Source organism: Hydra viridissima, unplaced genomic scaffold (genome assembly GCF_058129835.1).
Source record: "Hydra viridissima isolate aposymbiotic clone 2 unplaced genomic scaffold, HvirCarnegie_v1 scaffold_3, whole genome shotgun sequence".
In the NCBI taxonomy this organism is placed as follows: Eukaryota; Metazoa; Cnidaria; class Hydrozoa; order Anthoathecata; family Hydridae; genus Hydra; species Hydra viridissima.
In genome coordinates, this window is record NW_028324302.1 from 15,626,827 (window position 1) to 15,654,823 (window position 27,997).

At 30.7% G+C, this 27,997-nt stretch overlaps 5 protein-coding genes and 1 pseudogene across 6 annotated transcripts; 3 read left to right on the forward strand and 3 right to left on the reverse strand.

The window, feature by feature from the left end:
• Nucleotides 1–14: 14 nt before the first annotated feature.
• Nucleotides 15–13,125, forward strand: LOC149891176 (uncharacterized). Its single transcript, XM_090082767.1, has 2 exons — nt 15–939; nt 12,230–13,125. Exon 2 carries the CDS (start codon nt 12,240–12,242, stop codon nt 13,122–13,124), a length of 885 nt encoding a protein of 294 aa, XP_089938893.1. The 5' UTR covers nt 15–939; nt 12,230–12,239; the 3' UTR covers nt 13,125.
• Nucleotides 1,693–5,268, reverse strand: LOC149891177 (uncharacterized; annotated as a pseudogene). The gene is made up of 8 exons (XR_016451031.1): nt 5,112–5,268; nt 4,608–4,655; nt 4,253–4,324; nt 3,572–3,664; nt 2,680–2,873; nt 2,413–2,476; nt 1,935–2,032; nt 1,693–1,851 (listed from the first exon to the last, which is right to left on the reverse strand). The product of XR_016451031.1 is annotated as an uncharacterized LOC149891177 (transcript).
• Nucleotides 5,128–21,030, reverse strand: LOC145186793 (uncharacterized). The gene is made up of 3 exons (XM_090082769.1): nt 20,910–21,030; nt 5,496–5,720; nt 5,128–5,355 (listed from the first exon to the last, which is right to left on the reverse strand). The coding sequence occupies exons 2-3, from the start codon at nt 5,710–5,712 to the stop codon at nt 5,198–5,200; spliced, it is 375 nt and encodes a 124-aa protein (XP_089938895.1). The 5' UTR covers nt 5,713–5,720; nt 20,910–21,030; the 3' UTR covers nt 5,128–5,197.
• Nucleotides 6,584–7,854, reverse strand: LOC149891178 (uncharacterized). The gene has a single exon (XM_090082045.1). It carries the CDS (start codon nt 7,841–7,843, stop codon nt 6,584–6,586), a length of 1,260 nt encoding a protein of 419 aa, XP_089938171.1. The 5' UTR covers nt 7,844–7,854.
• LOC145180351 (rab-like protein 3) lies at nt 20,158–24,916 on the forward strand. The gene is made up of 10 exons (XM_090082768.1): nt 20,158–20,293; nt 20,471–20,562; nt 20,930–21,047; nt 21,307–21,405; nt 22,429–22,465; nt 23,215–23,281; nt 23,438–23,518; nt 24,199–24,270; nt 24,471–24,515; nt 24,604–24,916. Exons 1-10 carry the CDS (start codon nt 20,245–20,247, stop codon nt 24,640–24,642), a joined length of 699 nt encoding a protein of 232 aa, XP_089938894.1. The 5' UTR covers nt 20,158–20,244; the 3' UTR covers nt 24,643–24,916.
• A 1,550-nt stretch (nt 24,917–26,466) lies between these two features.
• LOC145202196 (gamma-glutamyl hydrolase-like) lies at nt 26,467–27,994 on the forward strand. Its single transcript, XM_090082395.1, has 2 exons — nt 26,467–27,325; nt 27,634–27,994. Exons 1-2 carry the CDS (start codon nt 26,653–26,655, stop codon nt 27,903–27,905), a joined length of 945 nt encoding a protein of 314 aa, XP_089938521.1. The 5' UTR covers nt 26,467–26,652; the 3' UTR covers nt 27,906–27,994.
• Nucleotides 27,995–27,997: the final 3 nt, after the last annotated feature.

Here is a 27,997-nt window from a genome sequence, read left to right on the forward strand (position 1 = left end):
TGCAGTTATCAACATCTAAAATTTGTTATTTCATAAAGTAAGTATTTATTACTTTCGTTGCAATAAGAGTAAGGACCGAATAAAAGCTTTGCTGAGAATTCTGTCTGAATATCGCTAAACTATCAAATTTGGTTCGACTGACTACTGGTTCAGTAAATCTAAGCATCAACTAAATATTTTCGGCAACTTATTAATATTTTGGGTGAAGTAGATAGCAAGGCAAATATCCAATTTCACGGTTTATGACTGAAGATACAATTAATGTAACATGCTGTGCTTTTGAGAATCTTTTTATTTGGTTCGACCACTTTCAGTGTACACGAACACGAACACGAACACGAACACGAACACGAACACGAACACGAACACGAACACGAACATGGTACAAGAACAATAAGGACAAGAATGTTAAGTTAAATAATTTTAATAACAACACAATTCAACGGGTAAATACTTTTAACTATGTAAACCATTTTGGGATGCAAAAGTTTCAAATAGTGATGGGATGCTGAAAAAGAAATTTACAAAAAAAAAAAAAATGTATATTGGCTCTAGTTTCGATAATATAAACAGTCACCTCTAATAGTAAGGATTTTAATAAAATGTTCAATCAAATATAACTTACGCAAATGATTAGATAAGCAGTATTGGTGACCAATAGAAAACCACTACGCACAACCAAGATGCTAGCTAATATTGCATCATCACATTGTGTAAAAGTGAAAGTACTTGCTACTTAGCAAGATAGACTTTTTATACCAGTATAGATAGTTATGGTCGGATCTGCATAAATAAAGCAATTAAATTCTGCTATATTTTTGGCGATATTACTGTGCATCACAAAAAGAAGAATTACAACCGCGATTTGCTTATTTGTATTTTGATTGTCAAATAAGAGACTAGGGATCGATGTGAGATGTGAACCTCCCGAAGAACCAGGTAGAGATTTAATAAGAACATATATAAAAGAAAATATGACAACTCACCAATATGACAACTTTTTAATTGTTACTCAAGAAATTGAAAATGAATTACCCACACTTTACTGTTATGCTAGGATTGATGAGAAAAATTCAGTCTAAAACTTTTAAGTTCAAGCCCACCCAACAACAAGTCGTCTTAAAGACAAATTGAAGACGTCTTGAAAATGGTCTTAAAGATGTCTTAAGCTGGTCTCAAATGAAACACAGTAAGTCGTCTTATCTAAGACGTCTTAAAGTTGCCTTATTTAAGACATCTTAAAGTTGTCTTAAACTGGTCTCAAATGAAACACACTAAGTCGTCTTATCTAAGACGTCTTAAAGTTGCCTTATTTAAGACATCTTAAAGTTGTCTTAAACTGGTCTCAAATGAAACACAGTAAGTCGTCTTATCTAAGACGTCTTAAAGTTGCCTTATTTAACACGTATTAATGACGGCTTAAAAAGACGTGTGTATATATATATATGTATATGTATATATATATATATATATATATATATATATATATATATATATATATATATATATATATATATATATATATATATATATATATATATATATATATATATATAAACTTTCAGTCTCCTGCCAATAGAACATAAATATATTTATATTAGATTAGAAGGAGACTGGAAGGTGGTGACAGAAAATAGAAAGGTGTGAAAATATGAACTATCCAAATGCAATAACTGAAAAAAAGAGACATGATTTACTATAGAAATATACTTCACAGCATCAACAAAAAAGAGTGCATGATTATAAAATTTTGTTAAGATTTTCGTGATGCTGGTGCATTTTTTAATACACCCTGAATAAATTTATGGACTGTCTTCTCCGATTCTTTTGGATATGTCTCTCGGACAGCCGCTAAAAAGAGAAAACTAATAAAACAATAATAGGTCAAGAAAATCATTGTTTTTTTGGAAAGCAGCGTTAGAAGACCAACTTACCAATTACACACTTATAAAGGTGAGTTTCTTTAAAACTTCTCTTTCCGCCCCTCTGTCCATCCATGTTGAAATTTATCATTAGTGAACAATCCAACATACTGAAAAATCAGGAGGTACATACATAATTCAGAAAACTGATCATTACTAAAGTTACTAAGGAGAACTTGTTTTCTTATCAGCATTATATAGCCCTTAACTTCAAGTCCCATATGAATTGTGATGAGCAAAAATCTATTTATCTATAAAAGTATAAAAAAATATTTTAAAGCTGACTTACTAAACCCTTGCTCTCTTATATAGATTGGGTTTTCCGATCGGATATAATTAGCAATACCTCGAAAAATAAGGCCGCAAGAGCAAATTTCCATACTTAAAAAGCTTTTTTTTTTTTTTTTTGCTTTTTTAGATAATGCTGCTCTGATTTTTTATTTTTTATTTAAAAAAAGTAAAGGAAAATCAATGAAAAAATCTTTCTTACCGCCGCATAATCTACGTGTACAGTCACCAATATTAGTGCCTCCAATTTTACTCAGTCTTTCAATCTAAAAACAAAGTTGATTACAATTTATTTGGTTACACTAATTTTAATTCAACAATGTATATGTTTTAGTTTTGACGAAAAGTAAAACCGTTACGTAGCAGTAATGTAAATGATTTATGAAACAGTCTGTAAATGAACTTTTTAGTTTAGTTTTATCTTTGGATCTTAATTAGAAGTGCTTTTGTTTAATACCAGATATTTTACCAATTTCCTATTCATAGGCTCCTCAGCCAACTGATTTTCATTTTAATTAAAATCGTCCATGTTATTAATGTTTTCTTTTAACAAAAACACGTCTGCATCAATTACTCTATCAAGTCTGGTGTCAAGACGGTCGTTTAAAGACTTAACTGCTTCTGATAGCTGCTCGAGTTTGAATAACACTTTCCTTTGGAACTCTAAAGTATAAATTACAAGTCAATTAGTATATCTCAGGTGCTTAATGTAAGGTAGAGTGGGAATCATTTCTTAAATCTTATAGATGGGGAAGGGGGATCCCCTTTCCCCATTTTATAAGGCCTCGAGGCTTTGTAAATGTTGGGTGGGAATTTGAATCCAGATGAAATAAGCAGGGGGGGGGGATGAATTTCTCTGATATCCCAAAGAAAATGAACAAACTTGTTCACAACAGGTTTCATTAACTTTATGCATATACTTATATGAGCAATGCCACTTTTATAATAATTTCAATAGGATTTAACATGTTAATATGAGATTTATACTATGGTGAGGAATATTATGCATTTGGTTAAAAATCGAGTTTTTTTTAAAGTTTGACAATTTTAAAAGGCTGGTTTACATTGAAAGTTTTTTTTTACAGTTTTAAGATAAACTTTCTTCGTAGATAACCAGTAAAAATTGATAAACGGGGATGGGGTGGGAGGGAAAATCTTCCAAGAATTAATAAACATCCCCCACCTTGTATTAAACACCTGGGCGTACTATATTTATATTTGCAACCTATTCACTAAAATTCAGTCTCTTTATTATAGACAGCACTAAAGAAGAGATAAATTGATCATCTTTACAAAGAACTTCATGGATATTTTTTATCATATTCTTTATTGAAGTGATTAAATGAAGCAAAAATACTTACTTTCTTGATCTATCGGAAAAACAACATTCCTCTGAGGAGCAGTGGTAGTACTTGCAGCGGGTGTTCCATTCAAGCAAGCCGAATATGGAATGTCTAAAATAAGTTGTGTTAACTTTTTATATAAGACTTCAGTATTTAAATAATACTTGTTAATGTTAAAACAAAGTCAGACAGTGTGCAGATAATATTATTATTTTCACATATAAAGATCTATACTGGTTTTCATTAAGCGGGAACTATGATAGAGTAGCCAAAAGATAAAAAAAATCATCCATCAATACATAGGCTGACAGTATAAGAAACAGTATATATCTTAATATATATCAAATATAATTTATCATATATTTTTATTTTTACTAGAATATATAATTATCTTTTGCAAAACAATCTAATACAAGAAAATGCTGTGACGAAGTATTAGGATAAATTGATTGAAGTGAATACCTGTATTCTGTTGAAGAGAATTCTCAGACATGCATGGAAACTGAGGTGCTAAATAAAAAAAACATGACTAAATGGCATTGTTTTTTCTTGCTCATTCACTTTTGCAAGACTTTCTGACTTTTGTAAATTCAAATAATTTTTTCCCAAATGAATTTTCTTTTAAAATATTTAATTGTTATTTGACTTTCTATATAGTGCTAGAAACAAAAAGCATGGTAAATTATATATATCATATACCTCCAGGGAATGAATCATTGATGTTTTCAAATGTTGCGGCTTGCTTCAATTGTTGAGTGGCACACAACACACCTATAAAGCAAACAAAAAAATGTGACAATTTATATATACCTAACACCTTAAAAAAGTAGACACCGTTATAGCAGTCGCAGAAGGATTTACAAGATTCAATTTGACCATTTCATTTTCAATGAGACCACATAGACTGAGGATTAAGCCCTCTTGCAGAAGATTATGCAATGCTTATTGCAAAAGAGTCCATCATTATCCAAACTGACAAAATACGGCTTTTTTATGAGTAACAGATAATGATAAACAGAAAATGAATATCATAAAAGACAATAATTTAACTTACGTTTTTTAGGTGGAGGAGATGCTGCAATACTTTGCATTTCTAGGTATTCTATTGTATAAAAACTAGTAACATTAGAAATAGCCCCATGTAATAGAACCAAGTAACTTATTTAAATATGATATTATGAAAGAATAGTTACGAGCAGATGCCCTTCCTGAAATTAACCTGTTTTGCAGATCAGGATAATTCAAAAATAAGGTTTGTTGTTCCCTATGGAGGGAAACTGTTTCTTTTTTCCTCTATTTACATTTCTTCCATAATATGAGGTATAGGAATAAAAGATAGAAAAGATAAGAATTTTTTTTACAGACTGACAAGCTAAATCAAAAACAAGTCTGGGTGTCCTTTATGTAAAACACTTTCTCTCCGTTGGGAAAACATAATTCTACTTTTATTATGTAAAGAAAAGGATTTAAAATACTCACTCCGCATAAATGAATTTAACAAGTTTGTTAACGTTTTAGTTTAACTTCGTTTTTTCCATAAATAATAATTGTCTCTTACCAACTTTGTCCCTTCCTGTTTTTGTAATTGGCACAATCTCATTATCATCCATTATAAGATTAAAAAAATATATAGAATAATTATCTTTAAAATTGATAAAAATGACAACAAAGTAACAAGTATTTACAGATCAATATCATTTTTAATCTACCAAAAAACTTACCCTCTTCTACCAGATTTTCATCAGAATCTGAACTAGCAGCACATGTTGAGTATGCCCAATTTTCACAAGTTTCTAAACTACCTAAAAGCAATTCTAACAAAAATGATTTGAATATTTCATTTTGCAGCAAAGTCTGAATAACCTTCTGTGATTCTATATAATAATCCCGGCTAAACATAAAACATACTTCATGGTGTTAGAAGAAATATAAATCAATGTACCTGTGACCTTCCTGTGTACAAGTTTCCCATACATCCAATCTTGCTGAGGAATCTGCTTCTTTCTTAAAGCAGGCTCTTTTTTCGCCTTTGGTGGATACCTGACAATATCTTTACCCTCAAGCCAACAAAGTGGAACCACGCCTTCTTCTTCTATTAATACCCCATCCCCATTTTGTCGTTTCCAAATAGCTCGAGTATAACTAAGATCTTCATTCATTTTATACTCTAAAAAAAAAATTTTACGATAAAATAAATGTTGATACCGAACTTTAAAAATGTAGCTGGAACCATATAGAATTAGTGACACGTAAGAAATGCATCTACAAATACACTATAGGAAACATTTCAAAAACATCAAATGTTAGATGATACTGACACAACAAAAACCAGCTGGATACACATGGAAAATAGAACTTATAGCAGTGTGACCAGAAGAAAAAATATTTAAAAAAAGCGTAAATTTATTTGAAAAAGCACCAATTTACAAATTTACATGTATTTATTTAATTTAAACTAGATGAATAACAGGATATATTACAAAGCCACTCCTGAACGGTAAACAAACACATTTTCGTAGTTCATTTTTATGAAAAGTGAGTTTAGAAAAATCTTGATTTTTTTCTAGGAAGTAAATTCCTAACAATTTAGAGTCAATTGGACGATCAAAAAATGACTTTAAGCAGCTCTTTTTATAAACATCACAATCGTAAGTGTTATTATTATAATTTAAAAATCTAATAAAAACAATTTTCCCATCTTTATTAAAAAAGCAATTATCTCTGCTGCTTAAAGTAACTTTCTCTGTATTGGTTTTTATATTGCTCTCATAATTAATTTCTTCACTGATGACTCGCTTTACTATTTGTGCACTTGGATTGTTGGCATTCTTTACAACCTTTTTTAGCTTGTGCAAATAATTTTCAAATGGGAAGCAAGATATTTCGTTCAAGGAGCAATTGAAATTTTCTACGTCATCACATATATGCAATAAATTATGAATGTTATACACAGTAAATGTTTTACCAAAAATGTCTTTACAATTGTTCACAAAATACTTTAGCAATTCCTTACAGTAAGGTAAAAGGCTTTTACAGTGAAAGAAAGTGTTCATAGATAGATTCAGAAACAATTCCTTTCAAAGAAACTGGTCCAGTGTATAAAAGAAATTGTCTGAATTCAGTTGCTTTCCACCTATCAACTTCGAGCAATGATCGCGGCCTTCTAGCAAAATCACTGGGAATGTAATTTCTAAAATTGATTAGTTTCTCAGAAATCTGTAAAATATGTGATTGTGATAACCTAGCCATAGGACCTTTACGGAAATAATTCAAGATTCTTTTAACAACCCCAAGACATATCAAATGCATATAGTCAAGGCAGAATCCGGAAACACATTTAATACCAGCAGCAATAAGATGAGACTTAGATATTTGATGTTGCTTATACGACTGGCAGCTAAAATCGTAATCTGTCTGCTTGCAAAATTCTTGTCCTTCATTAAACACTACCCTTCCTTCCCAAAAACCTTTGATAATGCACCTTTCACAAGAATAATATCCAGTATGACCAACAGTCCCTTTTAAAAATGATCTTGCTGGGGCATCACAAAGAAAAGCTCTAACTTTAATAGTGTGTACAACTGATTTTATTGTCAGACCGGATAACTTTAAACCATACAATTCTAGTAAAAAATCGTTTAAAAACACATCCAAACTTGATGGTTTACTTTCCCCTGTGTATAATGCCACAATAAAAATCTTTCCGCCACTAATTTCACAAAGAATTGGCCACATTTGAGTATTGGATGATTTAAATAAGGGTAACCCATCAATACTGAAATTAAGTGATATTTCTCTTTCAGACCCTGTAAAATTTTTCTTAATGCCCAATTCTAATCCAAAATAGTAGTATGTACCACCACATTTTCGAATACACTGGGCTTGAGGTACTTTTAAAAGTGTTTTTGCATCTTTGGGCAGCTTATTACCATGTCTTCGAAGTATATCGATTAAACTATTCATGGCTGCTTGGGAACAGTTAAACTTTAGACACCAGGATGCCAGCTCTCCTGAGAGGTTTTCTTTACTGGTGGATGGATTAAAAGATTCATTGTCACTAGAACTGTCGGACCAATACTCAGCGGAATTGTTCGACTCTACTTCCATATTTTCTTCCACAGGTAAATAACTACAACTCTGACTGCTATAAAAAGAATCTCTAACTGCTTCTTCTTGTTGTTGTGCACAGTTTTGTTGATGTTCATCTGCACTTTCATCTCGAGCTTCTTCTAAAACTGATTTATTTAATTTTCTCCAAATCCTTAAATAATCTTTTCTTGATGCAGACATATTTTTACCCACTACTTTTTAAAGAAAATTATAACTTTATTAAAAAATAAAAATTTCTGAAAAGCAAAGAAAATGGTAAGTAATCATCTTCCGCAATTGGAATTAAAGACGTCATTAGAGACTCAATTAAGGAAGGAATTAAAGCATGGATGTTATAAGAGATGGACGTGAAATTTATTATCGTTGTTTAAAACTTTAGTATTAGTTTAAACTTTTATAGAATTTGTTTAATAAGACTGTTCAGGATAAAATAATTACTTAACGTGTTGACAAATTACTAAACAAATTACACCAAGGTAAAGGAAATTAGTTGTCGGCACGAACAGATTTTATCATTTTTCAAGATGAACAATTGTAAATTTGGGAACATTTTTTCATCTAAACAAGTCTGTCTATGATAAAATAGACCTGTGAGAACAATTTTAAAATGACTAAAAAAAAGTATAGCGATATATAATTTTTTGTCAAGATCTGTTTTCATTCAATTCCTTGGTCCTTCATTCACCAGCCTTAAATTTATGTATTTTTTTAGTATTTTTTCCCATATTCCCATATTTTTTGCGTCGACAACACTATAAGCTCCACAATATATATTCCATTGTGAATTGTTATACTACTGTGATCAAAAAGTAAGGTGAATTTTTAATTTAAACTTCCCGCCTTATTCGAATCGTCCAATCTTTTTTATTTTTAAGTTGGTAGGAATGTCATTAACATTTTCGCCAAATTACATGTCAAACTCATAATTATTTTTTTTTGTTTACGCTTGTTTCTGAAGTACCAAAAGTGCATTCGGCGATTTTCACGATGTCTAATTTTGTTGAGCAAAGAAGTGCTATTAAATTTTGTTTGCGGAATGATATTTCTGCTGCTGAAACGTATCGAATGTTGCAAAAGGCCTTCGGTGAAGAGACTATGTCTCAAAAAAATGTTTACAAGTGGTACAAAGACTTCAAAGAAGGCCGAGAACGTGTTGATGACTTGGAACGCTCCGGACAACCATCGACTTCGATTGATGATCGCCACATCAACAAAATCAAAGAATTGGTGCTTGCAAATCGTCGGTTAACCATTCGAGACCTTGTTGACATGGTTGGAATATCATTTGGGTCGGTGCAAGCGATTTTGAAGGATCATTTGGGCCTCAGAAGACTCAAATCACGTTTGGTGCCGAAATTTCTCAATTTCTTTGAAAAAGAGCGTCGCGTTAAAACGTGTGAAGCAATGCTTTCTGACTATCAAGACGTCTACAAACAAATTATTACTGGCGATGAGACTTGGGTCTACCCATACGACCCTGAAACAACCGACCAATCGAGTGAATACCGTGAAAAAGGCGAGCCTAGACCGAAGCAACCACGTCAAAGTCGCTCAAAAATCAAGGTCATGTTGACTGTTTTCTTTGATTATTGTGGTGTCGTGCATTACGAATTCCTTCCAACTGGCCAAACTGTCAACAAAGAATATTATTTAAGCGTTATGCGACGTTTGCGTGAAGCTATTCGCAAAAAGAGACCGGAATTATGGGCCAATAACTCTTGGATTTTGCACCACGATAATGCGCCTTCGCACACAGCACTGGTTCTTCGTGAGTTTTTCGCCATAAACTCTACCCATGTTGCTCCACAACCACCGTATTCGCCCGACTTAGCACCGTGTGACTTCTGGCTGTTCCCAAAGCTCAAGAGACCACTCCGGGGAAATCGTTTTGAGTCCATTGAAGAGATCCAACGTGAATCGGCACGCGCATTGAAGGCTATCCCTACCGAGGACTTTTCGGCATGCTTCGAAGACTGGAAAAAACGTTGGCAAAAGTGCATTGGGGCCGGGGGGGATTATTTTGAGGGGGACGGTACAGATTTGGAAGAATAAATAAAGATTTTTCATTTTATAAAAAAATTCACCTTACTTTTTGATCACAGTAGTAAGTAGGTGGATTTTCTAACTGGCTTTTTTTAAACTTATTTGCTAATGCAAAACCTTTTAAAAAGTTACTTAAATTTATAATTACCTTGCAAAATGCGGCCAGATATTTCATGTTTTCGTTTATCATATTTCATATATTATTTCATTTATCATAAAAAGCACATAATAACCCATTAGTTTTTTTCAAATAAAATTTAGCTTATATATAGCTGGTAAATCATCCCAGTGGGCACGGCGATGTTGGTTTAACGTTTAGGCGACGTCGAGTGCGACATCGCATTAACGTTGGAAATGGAAAGTTGGATCGACGTTAATATGCGATGTTATCGCGATGTTATCGCGATATCATCGCGATGTAATCGTGATGTAATCTCGATGTTTTACGTCGTTTTAACGTTGATTTAACATCGCAACTCGATGTTAATTTTCGACGTCATTCTCACGTTGGTGCGATGTTGACTTTACGTTGGCGACGTCGCTAACCTAAAACTAACATCGAACCGACGTGAGAATAACGTCGATGCCCACTGGGATGTTATGTGTTATGTAAATATTAAATACTAAGTAATTCTTGCGGTATGCCATAAATTGGCTTTGCTAAATTCTTTAAAACTGTGACAAATTATTTTTTCTTAATTGTATTTATAATCATTTTATGTATAAGTTATTTATCCTTAACTGTATATATTTCTGATTTAACCAAATATATATATTATATATATTAACTGTATATATTTCTGTATTCCTTAACTGTATATATTTCTGATTTAACCAAATATATATATATATATATATATATATATATATATATATATAGCGCTATTTTCCTTTCACACCTCCTATTTTTATTGCATGTTATAAAAGATCATCATCTAAAAGTTAGAAAATGTATAGTAAACAATACTTTTAGACCAACTCAATGTACTCTAAACTAGATCTGAAAAAATTAAAATACGCAAACGTTAATATTCGCTATTTTTTCAACTGGATGACGTATTTAGAAAATGAAAATTATTTAGAAATTAAACCTGGTTTTCACTGCTGTTTAAATTTTTAAAATTTTGAATGGAGTAGTTCACTAAACATGGAACCATTGTGCTCTAGGTAGCTACAAAACTTCTTGATATTTCGTATTATTTATTACCTCTCAAGTTATACATGTACTCAGTGCCGGTTTTAGCACTACCAGCGCCCTGGGCGAGATTTCTACGGCGCCCCTAGCTCAATTGAACCCCATACAAAAAAAGGCTAAATTTCGCCCCTTTATATTTGGCGTCCTGGACCATCGCCCAACCAGGCCCTACCCTAACGTCGCCACTGCATGTACTAAAGTATTCAAGTAAATGATCTCAATTTCTTTTCATCATCCGCGTTATTTCTTAAAATATTAAGAATGCCTTGCTATATAAAGTTAAGCTTAAAACTTGGTTCTATTGCTGTTATTTTTAATAAGTAAAAGCAAGTTGATATGACTGGTTGGGCGAGCCCACAAATTTTCGACGAATCCGACAGACTTTAAGAGAATTTAATTTCTATTGTTTAAAACAATAGATTTTTAAGAATGCACAACTAGCATGGTTTGCAAAAAAACAAAAATGTTGCACGTCCATCTCTAATACTTCCACGATTGAAGACATCTTAAGCTGCTTACTCCAAAAGACGTCTTATTAAGATGTCTTAAGGACATCTTAAACTGGTTGTTCCGACAGACGTCATGTTAAGAAGGCTTGCGAACGTCTTAAACTTGTTGTTCCGACAGACGTCTTGTCAAGATGTCTAACGGATGTCTTAAACTGGTTATTCTGAAAGACGTCTTGTTAAGATGTCTTAAGGACATCTTAAACTGGTTGTTGGAAGATGTCTTAATGAGGTGTTGAAAAGTCGTCTTAAACACGTCTTTAACTAGTTGTAGACGTCTAGACGATTTAAAGACAAGTTACACACGTCTTAAAGTTGTCTTATGTTGGGTGGGAGCACGTTTCATTTTAAAATTGGTTTTGCTAATTAACATTTCACCAAAATGTACAATAAACTTATAAAGTACAAGTTTTTTTAAAGTATCGTTTATATAAACTAAATATGCTAAATGTTTATTTTTTTTCAAGAAAACAAAGGTTTTAAAAATTACATAGATTTCAAAAGATGTAAATTTAATTAAACAGCTATATAGCTTTTTCAGATTTTAATCAGCTTTCTAATCTAAAAACGGCAACCATATATGCATAAGTTTTTTCTAGACTCATACTTATTTTATTATTGTTATTGAAATTTTTGTTTTAATTTTATTATAAAAACTCTCAGGTGATTTGTTTCGCTTTCTGTTTTGTTGTTACTCATAGCAACAATCAACTTTAGAATTAATTTTTAGAAGTTATAACTAATATATACCGACAATTAATGCATAAATAAAGAAATTGGTATAAAAAAGTGCTAACAAAGTTTTATGAAATTTGCTTATAGGTATATAGAAATGGTTTACTCAGTACGCTTGCCTAATAGTTCGGGAGAAACAACAGATTTGAGTAAGGCGGCTGGTGAATATTTAGACAAATATTATCCCGATTGGAAGCACAAAGGAATAATACGATTGCCGGTAACTTTGATAAGTCAGTGGGAATCCCCTACAGGAGAGGCGTCTGGTGCACCTTCAACTTTATCCTGCTTCTCATCTGCTGAAAAAGCACTTTCGCAGGAAAACATGAAAACTGGTTTAGCAAGAGGCAGCCGTGCTGAATCTGATATTATTAACTACATACACTTTTCACTAAGTAAAAAGAACTGTCCTGCCATCATACTTAATTCTTTTACAATAACTGAGCTTAGCGTTAAAGTTATTAATCAGATACTAGATCTAAAAACTGGTTGTCTAAAAGCACAAAAACAGCCGATGGAGTTCACGGACGTGTTATGCGTGTCACCTAAATTTGGCATTTTACTATTTGAAATTAAAGCAGCAGAAAAAAGTGATAAAAATGGACGATCAAGTCAGGTTAAAGACGCAATAAAACAGCTTAGAGAAGCAGAGCAATGGGTTAAACAGCTTTGTGACGAAGGGCTTAAACTCAACTGCCCAATTATAAAAATTTGCGCGTTACCAAACATGTCAAAAAGTATATTTCAAATCTCCGCATCTTCAAACCATGAAAATGTTGAATTTCATTATTTGCTTAAGGACGATATTATTTCAAAGTCAAATTTTTTAGACAAGTTTGAAAACGAAAGTGAAACGCCATATCTTACAGATGAAAATTATCATTCAATATGCAAAGTGTTACTTTTATCAAAAGTAATAGTAAAAGCAACTGTATCTTCGCTTCATGTGGCTGAGCAGCAACTCTCTCGCATTCGTTCATAAAAAAAAACCTTAAACACTATCACAACTCAAAGTTTTTTAGAAGGTGCATACGATATGCAAGAAGGCGAGTTCGCCAAACAAGAAAAAGAGAAAAAGAAAAAACAACCGAAACCCTCTTTAGATGGAAGTTCAAAAATGAATTCAAACGAAAGGAATAATGCTCCAGCGACATTCGAATTTCGTGAAGAAGTAAAACAACAAAAAAGAAACAAGATCTAAAAGAGAGGTGAGATTAGAGATGTCGAAGAGGGTCTTTTAAATCTTCTAATGTTTCTCACACCCGAGCAGTTAATATGTATGGAAGATGTGTGTCGAAGCCAGACAATTTTTGGGTATGCTGGTACAGGAACAACAGTGTTAGTGCAAAACAAAGTTGTGGAAATATTCTTTAATAGCGCGAAGAATGAAGATAAAGCAATTGTTCTTTTACCCAAAACATTGATATCAATGTACAACAAATTCTTCGAAAGTAATTTAGAGGATTTTGATAATCTTATAAAAAAAACAGATTGCTTGTTATAGATTTTTCAGAATTAATCAAAATGCAATTAAAAACCTTTCGTGGTCATCACATATTTCTTGATGAATTACGTAATGCTTTGGAACTTGCAAATTGCCCACCAGAGGAACTAGTACGAGTTTTACATTTACTGATTGATGCCTTAGAGTACAATGATGACAAATACTTTTTTTGGAAAACTGAAGACTATTCACAAAACTTAAATACTAGGGATAATTTTGAAGTCACTATAAAAATGAATTATGCGACACGTTTAGCGCTCTAAGTACCTTTAACTTTCTAACATCTTCGCTTCGATCGACTGTTAGAATTTTTGAACAATGGCGAGAATATTCAAACAGCATATGTCTTTTTTCTGGACACAATGTTCTTGGCGACGGTATTACGCATAAATTCATTCCATTAAGTGAATACACTTTTAATAATATTTATAACATGATTAAAGATACAATAGTTACTTTACGAAATGTTGGTTGGAAAAGCGAAGATATTGCAATTCTTATAGAGACAAATCATTTAGAATTATATGGCAATGCCAACAAATTAATGACGTTTTCATTACCTAAATTAACTGAATATAACAATCAAGAAGCGAAAGCCTGTTCTTTGGAAACAGAAGAAGTCCAAGGTACCACTTGCGCTAATCGCTATTTAATACCGAGCAATTATACTATTGACACAGCGTTAAAAACTTTTTCTCATGAATGGCCAGTTGTCATCACAGTTCTTGATCAGTTTGTTACAGCTACAATAAGGAACCTAGCTCGTTCGCGTTGTTTGGTGGAACTAATTGTTATAGAGCCTGATTTTGGTGGACATGGAATGGAACCAACTAAGTGGATAAATAATCACTTATCTCAAGAGTATGAAATGTTTCGATTTGTAAATAATTATTCCAAAGGATTTCAAATGCACAACTCTATTAAAGAATTTGCTCAGATATTAACAAGTTGGTTTAAATCAGCTCAAAAAGATGATAGTTTTGCAACTCAGCCGATTCCTTGGGAAACGAGGTGCAAAGAATCATTAATTCAATCACTTAACAACTTTTATATCTATAATCAAGAGTTAGTAGCTGAAATACAGCTTTTGAAAACATCAGAACAAAGTCTTCCGAAAGATGAAGAATATGATTTTCTGTTGAACCTAATTTCTGATACCGTGGAAAACTATCATGCAACTATTTTGCTTGTTAGACAGCTAGTAGATATTTTTGAACATGTTAAGGATAAAAAACAAACATTTTCATTTGCTGAAAATCGAGAATTGCTGATGCCCTATGATTGCCTGAAATTTAATGGCGAACTATCCGAGTGGCAACTTTTGTGGGAACAAGAAATGAATTTTCAAATTCCTCGCGACTTTAAAAAAAATTTACAAACTCAATCATATATATCCTTTTTGTTTAATTAACATTAACTAAAACAATTTTAAAAAGATTTTATTTCTCTTTACGTAAATAAACGATTAATTTTATATTCATTATAGAGTAAAATGGGGTCAAATGAAATAGTTAAAAAATGTAATTTTTTTTTAAGGGAAAAAGATTTTTAATTTTTTTTTTTTTTTAAAGTTGTAGAGAAATTTGAGCTGTATTTAAATATATACAAATCAAGTAAAAAAAGTTTTATGTTTTTTACGAAACTTTATTTAATTGAAAAAAAAAGCTATTTCATTCTACCCTCACATTCGGGGAGAATGAAATATGCAAATCTATGTGTAATTAAAACAACACTTAACTAAAAAAAAAAAAAAAGCAACCAATAATAACAATTTAAAAAACAACCAATAATAACAATTAAAAACAACCAAATAAAAAAAACTTTATTTTTTTGATCATGTTGAGTCGTAGAGAGGTACTAGAGGTTGAGCTGAATTGTCACTTGTGCGGCCCTAACGGCACTTTTTGGTGCAATAAAACTCAGCGCCTTTTACATATCGCTTTGGTATGCATGTTTGACAAAGCCAAGCCTTGCATTTCGAATTTTCACACTGATACCATTCCATGTATTGACTTGTTGAAGCTTCGCCTAAAACTTTACGGCACTTTTTACACTTGACTTGGTTTACAGCTGTTATTGCTGTTGGAGTTGCTGTTGTTGCTTGATTTATTTGCTGCTCATCATTAAAGCTTAGCTTACGTTGTTTTTTAGCTTGCTTTGCTACTTTTTTGCACTCAGCATCTTTCAATCTTTCGAGTATTTAAGGTTTACTGAGACACTCCCCATCGAACCTTGGTACATCTACATTTTTTCGTTTTTTTGCGTCAACGTGTTGGATGCGAAACATTTGTTGCAAAGCTGCTGCAAGTGATTGGACCTATTGCAATTGTTTTTCAACCTCTTTTTGAATTTCCTTTTGAATAGCCGTAGTTACTAGACTATTGAAGATTGTTTGCAGGCGAGTTGGCTTTGGAGGTGACTTTGAAGCTGATGCTATGCAACACATGCTAATGCTAGATGTTGTTGATATAGATTCAGATAGCAGTGGCTGAGATGGTGTAGTTCCATCCGGATGGAGATATGGCGTAAACGGCATCGTCTGGACCACTTAAGCACCAATTTCTGTATAGGCGTTTTTTTTTTTATCTAAAAATAATATATGGAGCAAGACGATTACCAGCAGCATTGATGCAATTTCCAACTGTATAATAATTTTTTCATTGTTGCCAATCAATTTCAATGGTCGTTTTGCACCACGCCGGCAAACTATATGTTGCTTGCCTTGATCACCAGAAAATCCAATTTCATCAAAATTCCACAAATGGCATGAAGTACTTTCATTGATTCCTGCTTCGTTGAATTCTTTTTGCAGTGTGTTGAAATACTTTGCAACTATTTCTTGTGTGCAAGAAGCGGCTCTGAGTGATGAAATATTGCCAATGGCTCTGATGCTTAACTTATGACTCCACCGGTTTATAAAAAGCTTATACCAATCTCTCCCTGGTGTACCATTAGAAAACAAACGAGATTGACCTTAGTGTTGCAAATAGTCGGTAACTAGTGTGATAACGTCATTGTAAGTTCTACCAAAGCCCCAATCGGATAATTTGATTAGGATATCTACTAAAGTTGATTCAAGTTGTTGCGACAATCTCGTGTTTGAACCACTCCCAATTGTTTCACCTATGCCGTGGATACGCCTGTGAAGAGTTGCTACTGGTTTTCTGAATGATTGAGCAGTTTTGTTAAGTGAAAATTCACCGCTTTGTACTTTGGCCACTGCAAGCGCAACTTGCTCTTCGGTGTATTGTTTTTCTTTTTTCTTTAAGAGCAAGTTGTTTCGAGGGCTATTTTATATTAGAATAGATTTAATGATAATCGATTTAAAATTTATCCACAAAGTTTACAGAGATTTATTGGTCACTTGAGATTTAATTAATAAAAGCCGCATTTAACAAGTGAGCAATTAGCATATTTCATTCAACCCGACATGTCTCCGTTTTCGTTTTTATGTCATAACTTTTTTCCCTGAATAGCAAATTCAATTTTGAAAAAAGATTCTTGACCAGCGTAAAAAGTTCTACCAGTATACTTATTAAGTTCATTAATATCAAATTTAATTTCCAAGAGTTTTATGTCCATTTTTCAAAAAAAGAAAAAAAGTATCATCATGCATTCGAAAACTTAACAAATTATCAAAAAAAACTTTTTTTTTTAAATTAAAATTTGATATCATCTTATTCAGAAAAAAATCCTCTACAACATGATCAAAAAATATTTGCAAAAAGTTTATTCAATAATTAATTAAGAACAAAAGAATAAGCATAGTCATAACTATTTCATTCTACCCTGTTTTACTATATATTGCACTGTTTTTTTTTGTTTGTTTGTTTTTTTGAGGGGGGGGGGGGGATAGTGCCCAAGTAGCCTATATATATGGTGATAGTAGACAGGCTCCCACATCCTATAGTGGCAATTTTTAAATCTATCTATCATGTCCACGGAAATGAATAGACTTTGAATTTTTGGCTCACAGTTTTAAGACCTTTTTGTGTAAAAGAGAAAAATTGCTATAAAGTTGCTAAAATAATTAGCTTTTTAAACGGTCGCTGAGTTTTAAGAGTTCAAAAAGGTCAAGACACTTTTGCTTCAAATCATTTTCTGTGACAAGAAAAGAGTTTCTTAACCAGCCAATATTAATAGTAAGCTCTATAGGTACTGGACAAAAGCTTTTATTAATTTTATTTCTTAATTACATGATTTACACAAATCTATTATGAGAAAACCATTTAAAACCACTAAACATGTTCAAAACAGGGGGTAACGCACTCTTAAATAAATTGGGTAAGTTTATGTTAAAAAGTTGTCCAAGTTGTACCAGTAAGTTAATTTCAAGCAGAGAAATGACTGAAAGCAAAAAAAAAAAAACAGAAAAAAAGCATTTTTTACAAAACTAAATTATTACTGAGATTTTCCCTTTTTTGCTTCTTTATTTTGGTGGCATATGACGGTCAATAAAGTCTGTAATATGATCATATCTTATAGATCTTGGGAGTGATAGTGGCATTTGGAAGGTAGGATACTTTGAACTGGTAACTTTTTTCATAATAATCTGCTTCCAGCGCTGAACTAAAACAGGTTTTCAGAACCAAATCAAATTTTTACAGAGCATCAATGGGTTCTAAGAACTTGAAAAACTGATCTGGATTCTCCTAGTTGTTGAAGACGATTAACATTTTTGAGTAGTTTCCGACATTCATTTCCGTTGAAATGACCTCCGTGGTATGGAGTCTGTATGATGTTTAGATTTGTTTAAAACACTCCAGACGTGGTCAAGTCCTGGTTGTTCATGACGTTTTTCTGGAGTGTTTTAAAAAAGTAGTTGACAACACCCAGCAGATGTTGCAGTTCAGAGGGAGGAATGATGTAAACGGTGTTGTGCATTCAGAATTCCTAAAGGATTGTAGACTTGCCTTATGAGAGCCTAATATACTAAAGTTTCCTAAGTTTTCCGGGTTTTTGGATTTGATGTCCCATCAACAGCAAGGATGAGCACAGAGATTTTCAGGTCATAGGAAACATAAAACTTTACAGCATCAGCATCAATAAATGGCTAAATCTATTTGACATTGGCATACGCCTTAAGAAGATCTTCAGAAATAGCAATTATCAGTTGGCATTTAACAATTGTATCTTTGGCAATTTTCTGTATCAAAAGCCTGATCTTCGAATAATGACTTCTCATCAACGCCAAGACAAACCTTTAAAAAGCCTTTACCATCATCAATCCCCAGCTTTATAATCATTATAGAAGAAAAAACATACACAAAGAACAGGTTGTCTGTATATTATGTCACGCAATCCTTGACTTTTCCCATTCCCTTGTAATAAATTGTAACGTTTTTACCAACTCCTCTCTCCCAAAATACGTCACAAATTTTAAAATCATTTCAAACATAAGAAACTCCTTTAAAACATATATTTAATGTATTAATTTCACTCAAGTTGCGTTTTGTTATATAAAAACATAAAGTACAGTTCTGCGTTAAATATTGACAATGTTTAGCTTTTTTCTATTACTTGGAATCCCTTCAAGAAGTGCATAACTGTTCATCCGGTGTATTATTTGGCACAGGAAGGTCGTCTCTAAGTTTTGTTACGAATGAATTGAATGCTTGACAAATCTTGTTCATCTTTCTTATTCCAATTTGCCCCCAATTTTCTTGAATTAAACTGATTGCCATAAATTCAGACCATGTAATTGCCATTGAAACTTAAAATAACGATGTGCCTTTACCTTATCGAGCGCTGCGATGGATTTAAAGCACAAGACGACACTAAAGAGATTATACAGATGGACAGAAGAGTTCTTTTAAGATTTAAAGACAATACTAACTTGTTTGCACATGATGTGCATAACAGTTGCTGTCGCTGATTTTCGGAAACGGAAAGAGTTTACTTCACTACTGACATTCAGCTTCAAAAACTCTTGAAAAAAGAAGAGATGCTGTTATTAGAAGAACAAAAACGTGAGCAGACCGAAAAAAAAGAAACAAGATAGAATTCATCTCTGGTTGACATATTTGCTTAGTTCTTTTTTAAAATTTTTTTTTTTAATTTTTCTTACAGGCTTCAATTTTTCGAAATAGCATAAAAGCTGTTACTCGTTCGTTTTTTGTTTTTGTTTTTTTTTTTCATAGAATTTTACAGTTAAAGCAAGGTTTCTATTGTAAACTTTGTCTTGAACGATAAAAATCATTATCAAGAGCACAAAAAAAAAACTTTGACCTTTCAAGATTTAAAGTTGGTGATTTTGATTTAGTCAGATAAATTGCTAATTCAATTGTTTTTAAAAGTAAAATCAGAGATGAAACAACCATTAGTATAAAAGCTCAAATTATTTATAAAATAATATTTATAAATAGTTTAAGTTTTATTTAAAAATTGTTTCATCACAAAATTTGATCCCGCTTCCTTCCAACCCGTAACAAATTATCACAAAAGCACGAACTCTTCCCTCAGCACGTGACGTAATTTATGGAAGACCCCAAAATATTCTTTTTCTCCTTTTGGTCCGGTTTTAACTTAGAGGTTAAAACCGGACCAAAAGGAGAACGTAAATTTCTATTATTCTAAACAACGTTTGTAAACATCGAATATGGCAGCTCATATGGATCGCATTAAATTGCTGGTTTTAGGAGATTCTGGTAAGGTTTTTTAAATTTATTTTACAAAACATTTAGTTAATTATGATAGGATAAAATTGAGTTATTGTTAACAACAGTTTCTCCTGCATCTGCAAAACTTTGTTATTTGGCTATAATACGTTAATGTAACTTTTTAGAATGAAAAAGAATATGATTAAAACCATTTTGTTTGTCCAGGTGTAGGCAAGTCCACATTTGTTAGTAGCTTGGTTACACAAACTCCATGTTATAATTGCTCCTCAACAATTGGTGCAAATGTTGAAGTATTAGTAAGAATCTGTTTTTTCAGTATCTTAATATATATTCTTTTTTTAACATTAAAACAATTTCAATTATTTTAAAAACATAGTTCAATATGTAGATATCAAGACTATATGAAAATATTTAAGTTAGTATGTTAAATTCCCCAAACTTTATGAAACTTGACTCTATGAAGATGTATAAATTTGTGAAAAAAAAAATATTTGAGATTTTCAATTATAAAATTTTTTTTGTGGTATGGTAAGCTGAAAAGAGATTATTTTACTAATTAATAAAATATTAATTTTACTTATCAAATTTTTTCAAATCATGATTATTTTGTGAATTGATAATATTTGAAATTAAAAAGCTATACCTTTGATAATATTATTTTAGCCATACACATATTCTGGACAACAAGGACATCCTCGTGATGTTTTTCTAGAGTTTTGGGATATTGGTGGTTCATCTGGGAATAAACACAGCCGTGGAATATTCTATGTGAACATCAACGGTATAAATTATAAATCAATTGTTATGGCAAAAAAACAAATAAAAAAGATGAAAAAACCTTTTTGAATTTTCAAGACTTAATAAAAGCTTTTCCTGGAGTGTTTTGGATAGCAACTATATTAGATAAAAGCTGAATATTTAATACAAAACCATTATGTCTTTTAAAAAATATATCTAAACTAGTAAAACATTGGTAATTTTTTTTTGTATAAGTTTTTTTCAAAATGCTAAGAGGTTTGATAAGAGGTTTGATTTTTTAGGTTTGATTCTTGTACATGATCTTTCAAACCGTAAATCATTTTCAAACCTTCAATTTTGGTTAAGAGAAGTTGTTAATGCAGGAAGGCAAGAACTGACTGGTATATTCTTTTTGCTTGATTATTTCTTATTAGTAAGTATTGATGTATAATGAAAATGTTAATAAAATTACCAGTATAAACAATATAAATCCAGCTTTCATTGCACAGCATTTTAACTACAGTTTTTATCCAAAACTATAAATACAAAGACAACTGCTTATTCATTATGTCCAGTGGTATTCATATTAATATAAATAGTAGGTAGTTGAATTTTTTTTGGCAGTCAAGTTAAAAAGTTTTTTTAAATTGTTATTTGTGGTATATCTTTTTAAATAAATAATTAATAAATATAGTGGAAATTTCTTTATCCTTCTATTTTCATTTTTCTGATATGTATTTAATCCATATTTCATAACTTTCTAAGATTTCTTCATTACAAGTAATCCATAAAGATGAATCACCTTAGTGTTTGGATTTATGCTAGTCTTTGGAATATTATTTGATGCAAAAAAAATAATTTTGTATTAAAAAGGCTACAAACCTATTTTAGAAGCTTAATAAATAAACCTGCATAATCACAAAATGATTTGAAACCATGATTCAAAAAGTTTCATTTTGAAAGTTGAATAAGAAACTAAAGTCATATAAGCAAATTATTTCTCAATTAAAATATTATGAGATTTAAACATTTTTAAGTTTTTATTAGTTTAAAAGGAATTTTCTGAAAACATATTTACATTTTTAATCAATTTCATTTGTTGCATTTTTTTTTTATTCCCTTCTAACTTAAGTATATTTTATGACCAATTGTGTTACTAATACCCTACTTTCAACAGTCCTCAGTCTGCACAAAATATTTCATACATTGAAAATTCTTTTCTGAGCAATTGGTGCTTTTTAAAAACAACTTAAATATTAAATAATTATGAGATAAATTACCTTTAAAATGGTTAGTAAATCATTTTTTCATTGAATATCTGTTGTATCCATTTATCAAAGTTATAATCACTCTTTTTTTCATGAAAGGAATTTCCAATTCATAATTATTTCTAACCACATTATTCAGCGTCTATTTTTGCATAGGTGTAAGTGTAAGTGGAACAAAAGAAAAGAATATAAAGTAAGACCACTTTTGATTTTATTCAAATAAAAATACTGTTTTTGACATAAAGATCTTAGATGAATTTTATTTTTTTTATTTTTTAAAAGAAAATTTTTAAGACATAAAATCATATTCAAAATAAAGTAATGCAATCCAAAGATTGATTTTATTGACATGAAATCGAAACATGAATAATAATAATAATAATAATAATAATAATAATAATAATAATAATAATAATAATAATAATAATAATAATAATAATAATAATAATAATAATAATAATAATAATAATAATAATAATAATAATAATAATAATAATAATAATAATAATAATAATAATAATAATAATAATAATAATAATAATAATAATAATAATAATAATAATAATAATAATAATAATAATAATAATAGTAATAATAATAATAATAATAATAATAATAATAATAATAATAATAATAATAATAATAATAATAATAATAATAATAATAGTAATAATAATAATGATAATAATAATAATACACATAATATAGACATGAAATTCTGATCTTAGTAAATAGATTTTAGATTCAATTTCTTTTGAATGAATTAAAAAAAAAATGAATTCAATTTGTTATTTTTTAGAAAGTAATTTTTTTTAATAACAAATTCTAGAAGTAGAAAATCTACAAATTAATTTTTTTTTATTTTGATAATTTTTATTATTTTTATTTTTTTTTTTTTTGAATATTTTTACATGGTTTCTCATTAAATGATATTTAATCTAGTTTTTTTGAGCAAAATGCATTGACAAATACTGGGCGCTTTCCTATATTGGTACTTGGAACAAAAGAGGTTTGGAACTAATTTTTTGTTGTTGATGTTTATCTGTACAATATTCATCAATAAAGTTTAGTGTTTATCCTACTCTCTAAACTTTACATAAAATTTTTTGTATAGCAAAATAAATGGTAATTTCATTTGTTGCAATTGAACTATAACTTTTTCTAGGGTCAAACAGTTGATCAAAGCTACAAAGCAGCTCACCATATTGGCTTAACAGATGATGCAGAAGTTTCTTTTATAGATATGGTAGTTCTTTTTTTCTTCTTTTTGTTTAAAAAAAAAAACTAGAATTAAATAAAAAGTTCCAAAAAAATTTTTTTGTCTTTTTTGTTTGCTTTTTTTTTTGTTTTTTTTTTGTTTACTGATTTCTATAGGAACTTATGGTACTTATTTTTAATATGATATCACTACTATGGTACTTATTTTTAATATGATATCACTACTATGGTACTTATTTTTAATATGATATCACTACTATGGTACTTATTTTTAATATGATATCACTACTATGGTACTTATTTTTAATACGATATCACTACTAAGTTTAAAAAAAAATTGCAAAATGTAAAAAGTTAAAGCTTAAAGTTTTACAAAGTTCATCATAAGTTTTCATGATATTTTTTTCAATTTTCTTCATACCTTTTTTTATTATTCTTATGCCATCTTAAATAACATGAACTTTAATGTTCATGTTGCATCCAAAATGTTATCATGAAAGTTCTAATTAACATTCTTGAAACCTATTTCTTTCATGTTTCATAACATCTCTCAAATTTCTTGAAAAGTCTAAAAAAAACATTGCGTCATAGAACTTTTTGCATTTACTTTTTTTTTATCGAAATCAAAAATGCTATAAGAATCACCACTTATGTTTTTTTTTCCCTTAAAAAGTAATGTTATTAAAGCAACATAAAAACCTTATTTAGAACTGTCTTCAGCAAAGCCAACTCCTTATAACAAGCAATAAATGGAATTCTCTCAGTACTTTTTTTGACAAGGTATGTTTATGCTCTTATGGATGTGAGCACACTGTCTAAAAATAGCTTTGTGAACTTGTAAGGAGAGGAAATTTGTACGGTATTAGATAGGTTACTCATATATAGACTTATGCTGCTAGATTATTTATTCTACAAGGGTTTGTCGAGAAATTTATTATTATCCCTTTATCGTCTTTCAAATTTAATTCTTCTACGCTTAGGTAATTGAAAACAGATTCTATCCAAGTGGGAAGAACTTTATTCAGGTAAATATTTACTGATTTTGTTAAAAATGTTCAAATGCGTGGCAACTTGGTTTTTGAAAAAAAGTTGTTGTTTTTTTTTTTAATATAGGAAAACGAATATTGGCGAGGCAAGAAAAAGGTCTTTTGATGAAAAGGTTGAGGAAACTTTGGATGAAGTTTGTATAAAGAAAAAATATTTGCTCCTCCACAAAAGTTTGATTCAAAATTCATTTTGACAAAAGGAGAAAAAAAAATTAATACCCAATGAATGATCCAGCGCTGTCGTAATGTCTAAAGTTTGTTGTAGAAATTTTCTCTGTAAAAAGCGACTTAAAAAATATTTTTTAAATATTTCTTTGTATATAATGAATTATTAGTACGTTCGACGTACTTTGAAAACATGGTTAAAATTAATGTCTCGTTTAAAGTTTTTGCTTTTTTAAAAAATTTCTGTTTAAGTTACTAAGGCTGCGTTAGAGTATCATATTGCTGTAACATTTTTCTCGAATGAAAAGTTGTGGAAAAAGAAGAGTGTGTGAAGCTGTATTTCTTCAATTTTCTTCTAAAAAATTCATTTGGCGGAAAAACTTCAACACAGACAATTTTTACTTTTGATTATAGCTGTTGTGATTATAAGCAACGCACAGAATGTAAAATAGTAAAAAGTATGGCTTTCATTTTTTTATTCTGTCTAAACAAACGTTTTACGAAATTTCGCTGATTCACTTTCTCTTTTTTTTTTTTTTAATATCAAGTCGTAAAAGTCATTTGAATGCTCGGCGGGTCCCTGGCTCTTTTTTTCCCCGCTATCAGATTTGTTCTTTATGCTGGATCTGCGGAGAAATTTTGTGAATGTAGGTGCTAACGTCTAGTAAGTTTCTTCGCACAGTCCTACCATAAGGGATTTTTGATTGCTGTAAATTACTCTTCCAGATCATAGAGCATTGAACTTAAGTAATCTTAGAGTTGCTTTACATTGTGTAAAAACCCGCATTGACATTGCACATAAAAGTATACAACAACACTGTTTTGTTCCGTTAATGTAAATTCTTTTCTAGTTATTATAATGCAATGCCTTGCTTTGCCTGTATCATTTTTAATTTTATTTTTGCTTCTATTGTTTTTAATTTTATTACTTGAGTCCTTGTGCACATGAATTGTTCCCAGTGGGCATACATCGCCCGAACGACGTCTATAAAACGTCGTGCGGACGATGCATGCCCACTGGGAACAGAGCATAAGAAATAGTTCTTATATGATTTAATGCAGAGAAATTTTCATAGACAATAACGATACTTAAAGGAAAAATAATTTTTATTATTAGAATTTGAAAAAGAAATATCGCGCGTAAAGAATGCGCATATATACGTGTATGCGCATTAACACGAATAGTCAAAGTGCTACCATTACACAGAACCAAGAGGTATCCCAACACCCAATTCTCATAAACTACGAAACACTAACGCTCCATCCCACCACCCTAAAACTAAGTAAGCAGAAATACACGAATCGCCCTGAAAAAGTCTCGCCTCACAATTGCACTTCTGTAATAACGAATTATTGATAACCAAGTGGGTCCTTCAAAAGGAAAATTTTGTATTTTAAGCTTTCTTTTTTGAGCTTTAAAGATTTTTCTCAAATGAAACGAAAATTTTCTTTTCAGTGAAGTTCAGTAATAGTTTAGAATAATTTCTGATTTCATAAATATCATATTATGAATATGATGCAACTGCATTCATCACATAAAATAGAAGTGCATTATGTGCTTTTGATCAGAGTTTAATTAGTGATAGATTATATCATTTATGAGATCCCAGAAAATATTTAGAGAAAGTGCATATGGATGCACAGCCTAGCGTGGCCTTTACAAAATATTGATCTCACGCTACTTGATTGTATTCTATAAAATATAAGCGAAAAGTAAAAGGTATTAACTTTCCAAAACTTTTTTATTTGAAAAACGTAGGCGCAACGGACGGCCTCCGTTTTTCAAATTAAAATATTTTTCCTCTTTCTTTTTGTTTTGAGTAAAAATTATGCTGAGAAAGTTCTAAGTACAACTATCAGTCGTAATTCAAAATCGTTCAATCGCGTGAAAGGATTATTTCTCAAAGTGAGCCAGACTGATTTTGGGCATGTTTGTTTGTTTTGGTCAACAATGAAGGTATCTTTTTGTTTAATTTCTTGGCTGCTCAAATTTATAAATTTTAGTAAAGGCGACAGTGATGGGCAAAGACTTTTTATCGGAATTCCTGTGATGAAAATTACTGATGAGCTCTTAATGAAAAGAAAACCAGAACTTCAAGGCAAAAGTTATATCGCCGCTTCCTATGTAAAGTTCATTGAGTTTGCAGGATCAAGGGTTGTTGCAATAACACCTAACCTAACAGACAATGAGCTAAAAACTTTACTTAAATCCTTAAACGGTTTATTATTTCCTGGAGGTAATGTTAACTTAAAAGACTCTAAATATTACCATTTAACAAAGAAACTTATAAGCATGGCATCAAAAGAAAACGCGAGAGGAATTCATTTTCCTATTCTCGGAATATGTCGAGGAATGCAAGCGTTAGTTGTACATTCAAGAGGAGTTCAAAATCAAATGGTACCAACCGATTCTCAAAATTACACTACCAGTTTAAAATGGCTTAAAAAAAGTCCATTATTTGTAAATGTACTCGACTCGATGTGGAATGATACTGAGCAGTATAACATCACTTCGCACTTTCACAATTTTAGTTTTTTGCCATCAATAAGTAAATCAACAACAATTGATATAGTTGCTACAAGTAAAGATAGAAATGGGAAAGAGTTTGCGTCAATTACCCAGGGCAAGTATTAGTTTTTATAGATATTTTCCGTGAAGTAGTTAAGTATTTTTCCAAGTATGAACTAAGACATAAAATAGATTGTTATAATTGAGTGCAGGTACGGAGCTAAAGTACAATTACCGAAACGAGAGCATGATAGCAATAATTATTTTTGTCATTGTTATCAAATTTATCTTTCGGTAATTTTATTTTAAAAGGCAACATTCGGTGTTATATAAAATATCTTTAGTATCACTAAAGCATCTTCATTCATTAATTAATTGTTGTTTATCTATTATTTATTAGTTTATTAATTTTTATTTTCTTAGATCGTAAGTTTCCGTTTTACGGAGTACAGTTCCACCCTGAGAAAGTTTTGTTTGAGTGGGCTCCTGGGATAAATATACCTCACGATTCAAAAGCCGTAAGGTTCTCTCAGAGCATTGCCAATGGATTCTTAGATGAAGCCCGAAAGAATAATAACAGTTTTAAGAGTTTTGAAGAGGAATTAAAATATACTCTATCTAAACAAAACCCAATATACACTGGTAACTTAACTGACAATCATAGTCCTTTCGTACAAACATACATATTCCCTTAACAAAAGCTGGCATTTAGTCATTGTTTTATAAATATACCTTTAATAATATTTTATGACATATCAAAAATATTTATTGTTTAACTTTGAAAGTT

What these genes read in the sequence shown, in the direction of transcription:
- LOC145180351 (XM_090082768.1), top strand. Translation starts at nt 20,245, where the DNA reads ATGGCAGCTCATATGGATCGCATTAAATTGCTGGTTTTAGGAGATTCT. An exon ending in AGGAAGGCAAGAACTGACTG is followed by an intron (nt 21,406 to 22,428) that starts GTATATTCTTTT and finishes ATTTTTGCATAG; the next exon opens with GTGTAAGTGTAAGTGGAACA. An exon ending in TGGTACTTGGAACAAAAGAG is followed by an intron (nt 23,282 to 23,437) that starts GTTTGGAACTAA and finishes AACTTTTTCTAG; the next exon opens with GGTCAAACAGTTGATCAAAG.
- LOC145202196 (XM_090082395.1), top strand. Translation starts at nt 26,653, where the DNA reads ATGAAGGTATCTTTTTGTTTAATTTCTTGGCTGCTCAAATTTATAAAT. An exon ending in GTTTGCGTCAATTACCCAGG is followed by an intron (nt 27,326 to 27,633) that starts GCAAGTATTAGT and finishes TTATTTTCTTAG; the next exon opens with ATCGTAAGTTTCCGTTTTAC.
- LOC149891178 (XM_090082045.1), bottom strand. Translation starts at nt 7,843, where the DNA reads ATGTCTGCATCAAGAAAAGATTATTTAAGGATTTGGAGAAAATTAAAT.
- LOC149891176 (XM_090082767.1), top strand. Translation starts at nt 12,240, where the DNA reads ATGGTTTACTCAGTACGCTTGCCTAATAGTTCGGGAGAAACAACAGAT.
- LOC145186793 (XM_090082769.1), bottom strand. Translation starts at nt 5,712, where the DNA reads ATGAATGAAGATCTTAGTTATACTCGAGCTATTTGGAAACGACAAAAT. An exon ending in TGTACACAGGAAGGTCACAG is followed by an intron (nt 5,356 to 5,495) that starts GTACATTGATTT and finishes AATTGCTTTTAG; the next exon opens with GTAGTTTAGAAACTTGTGAA.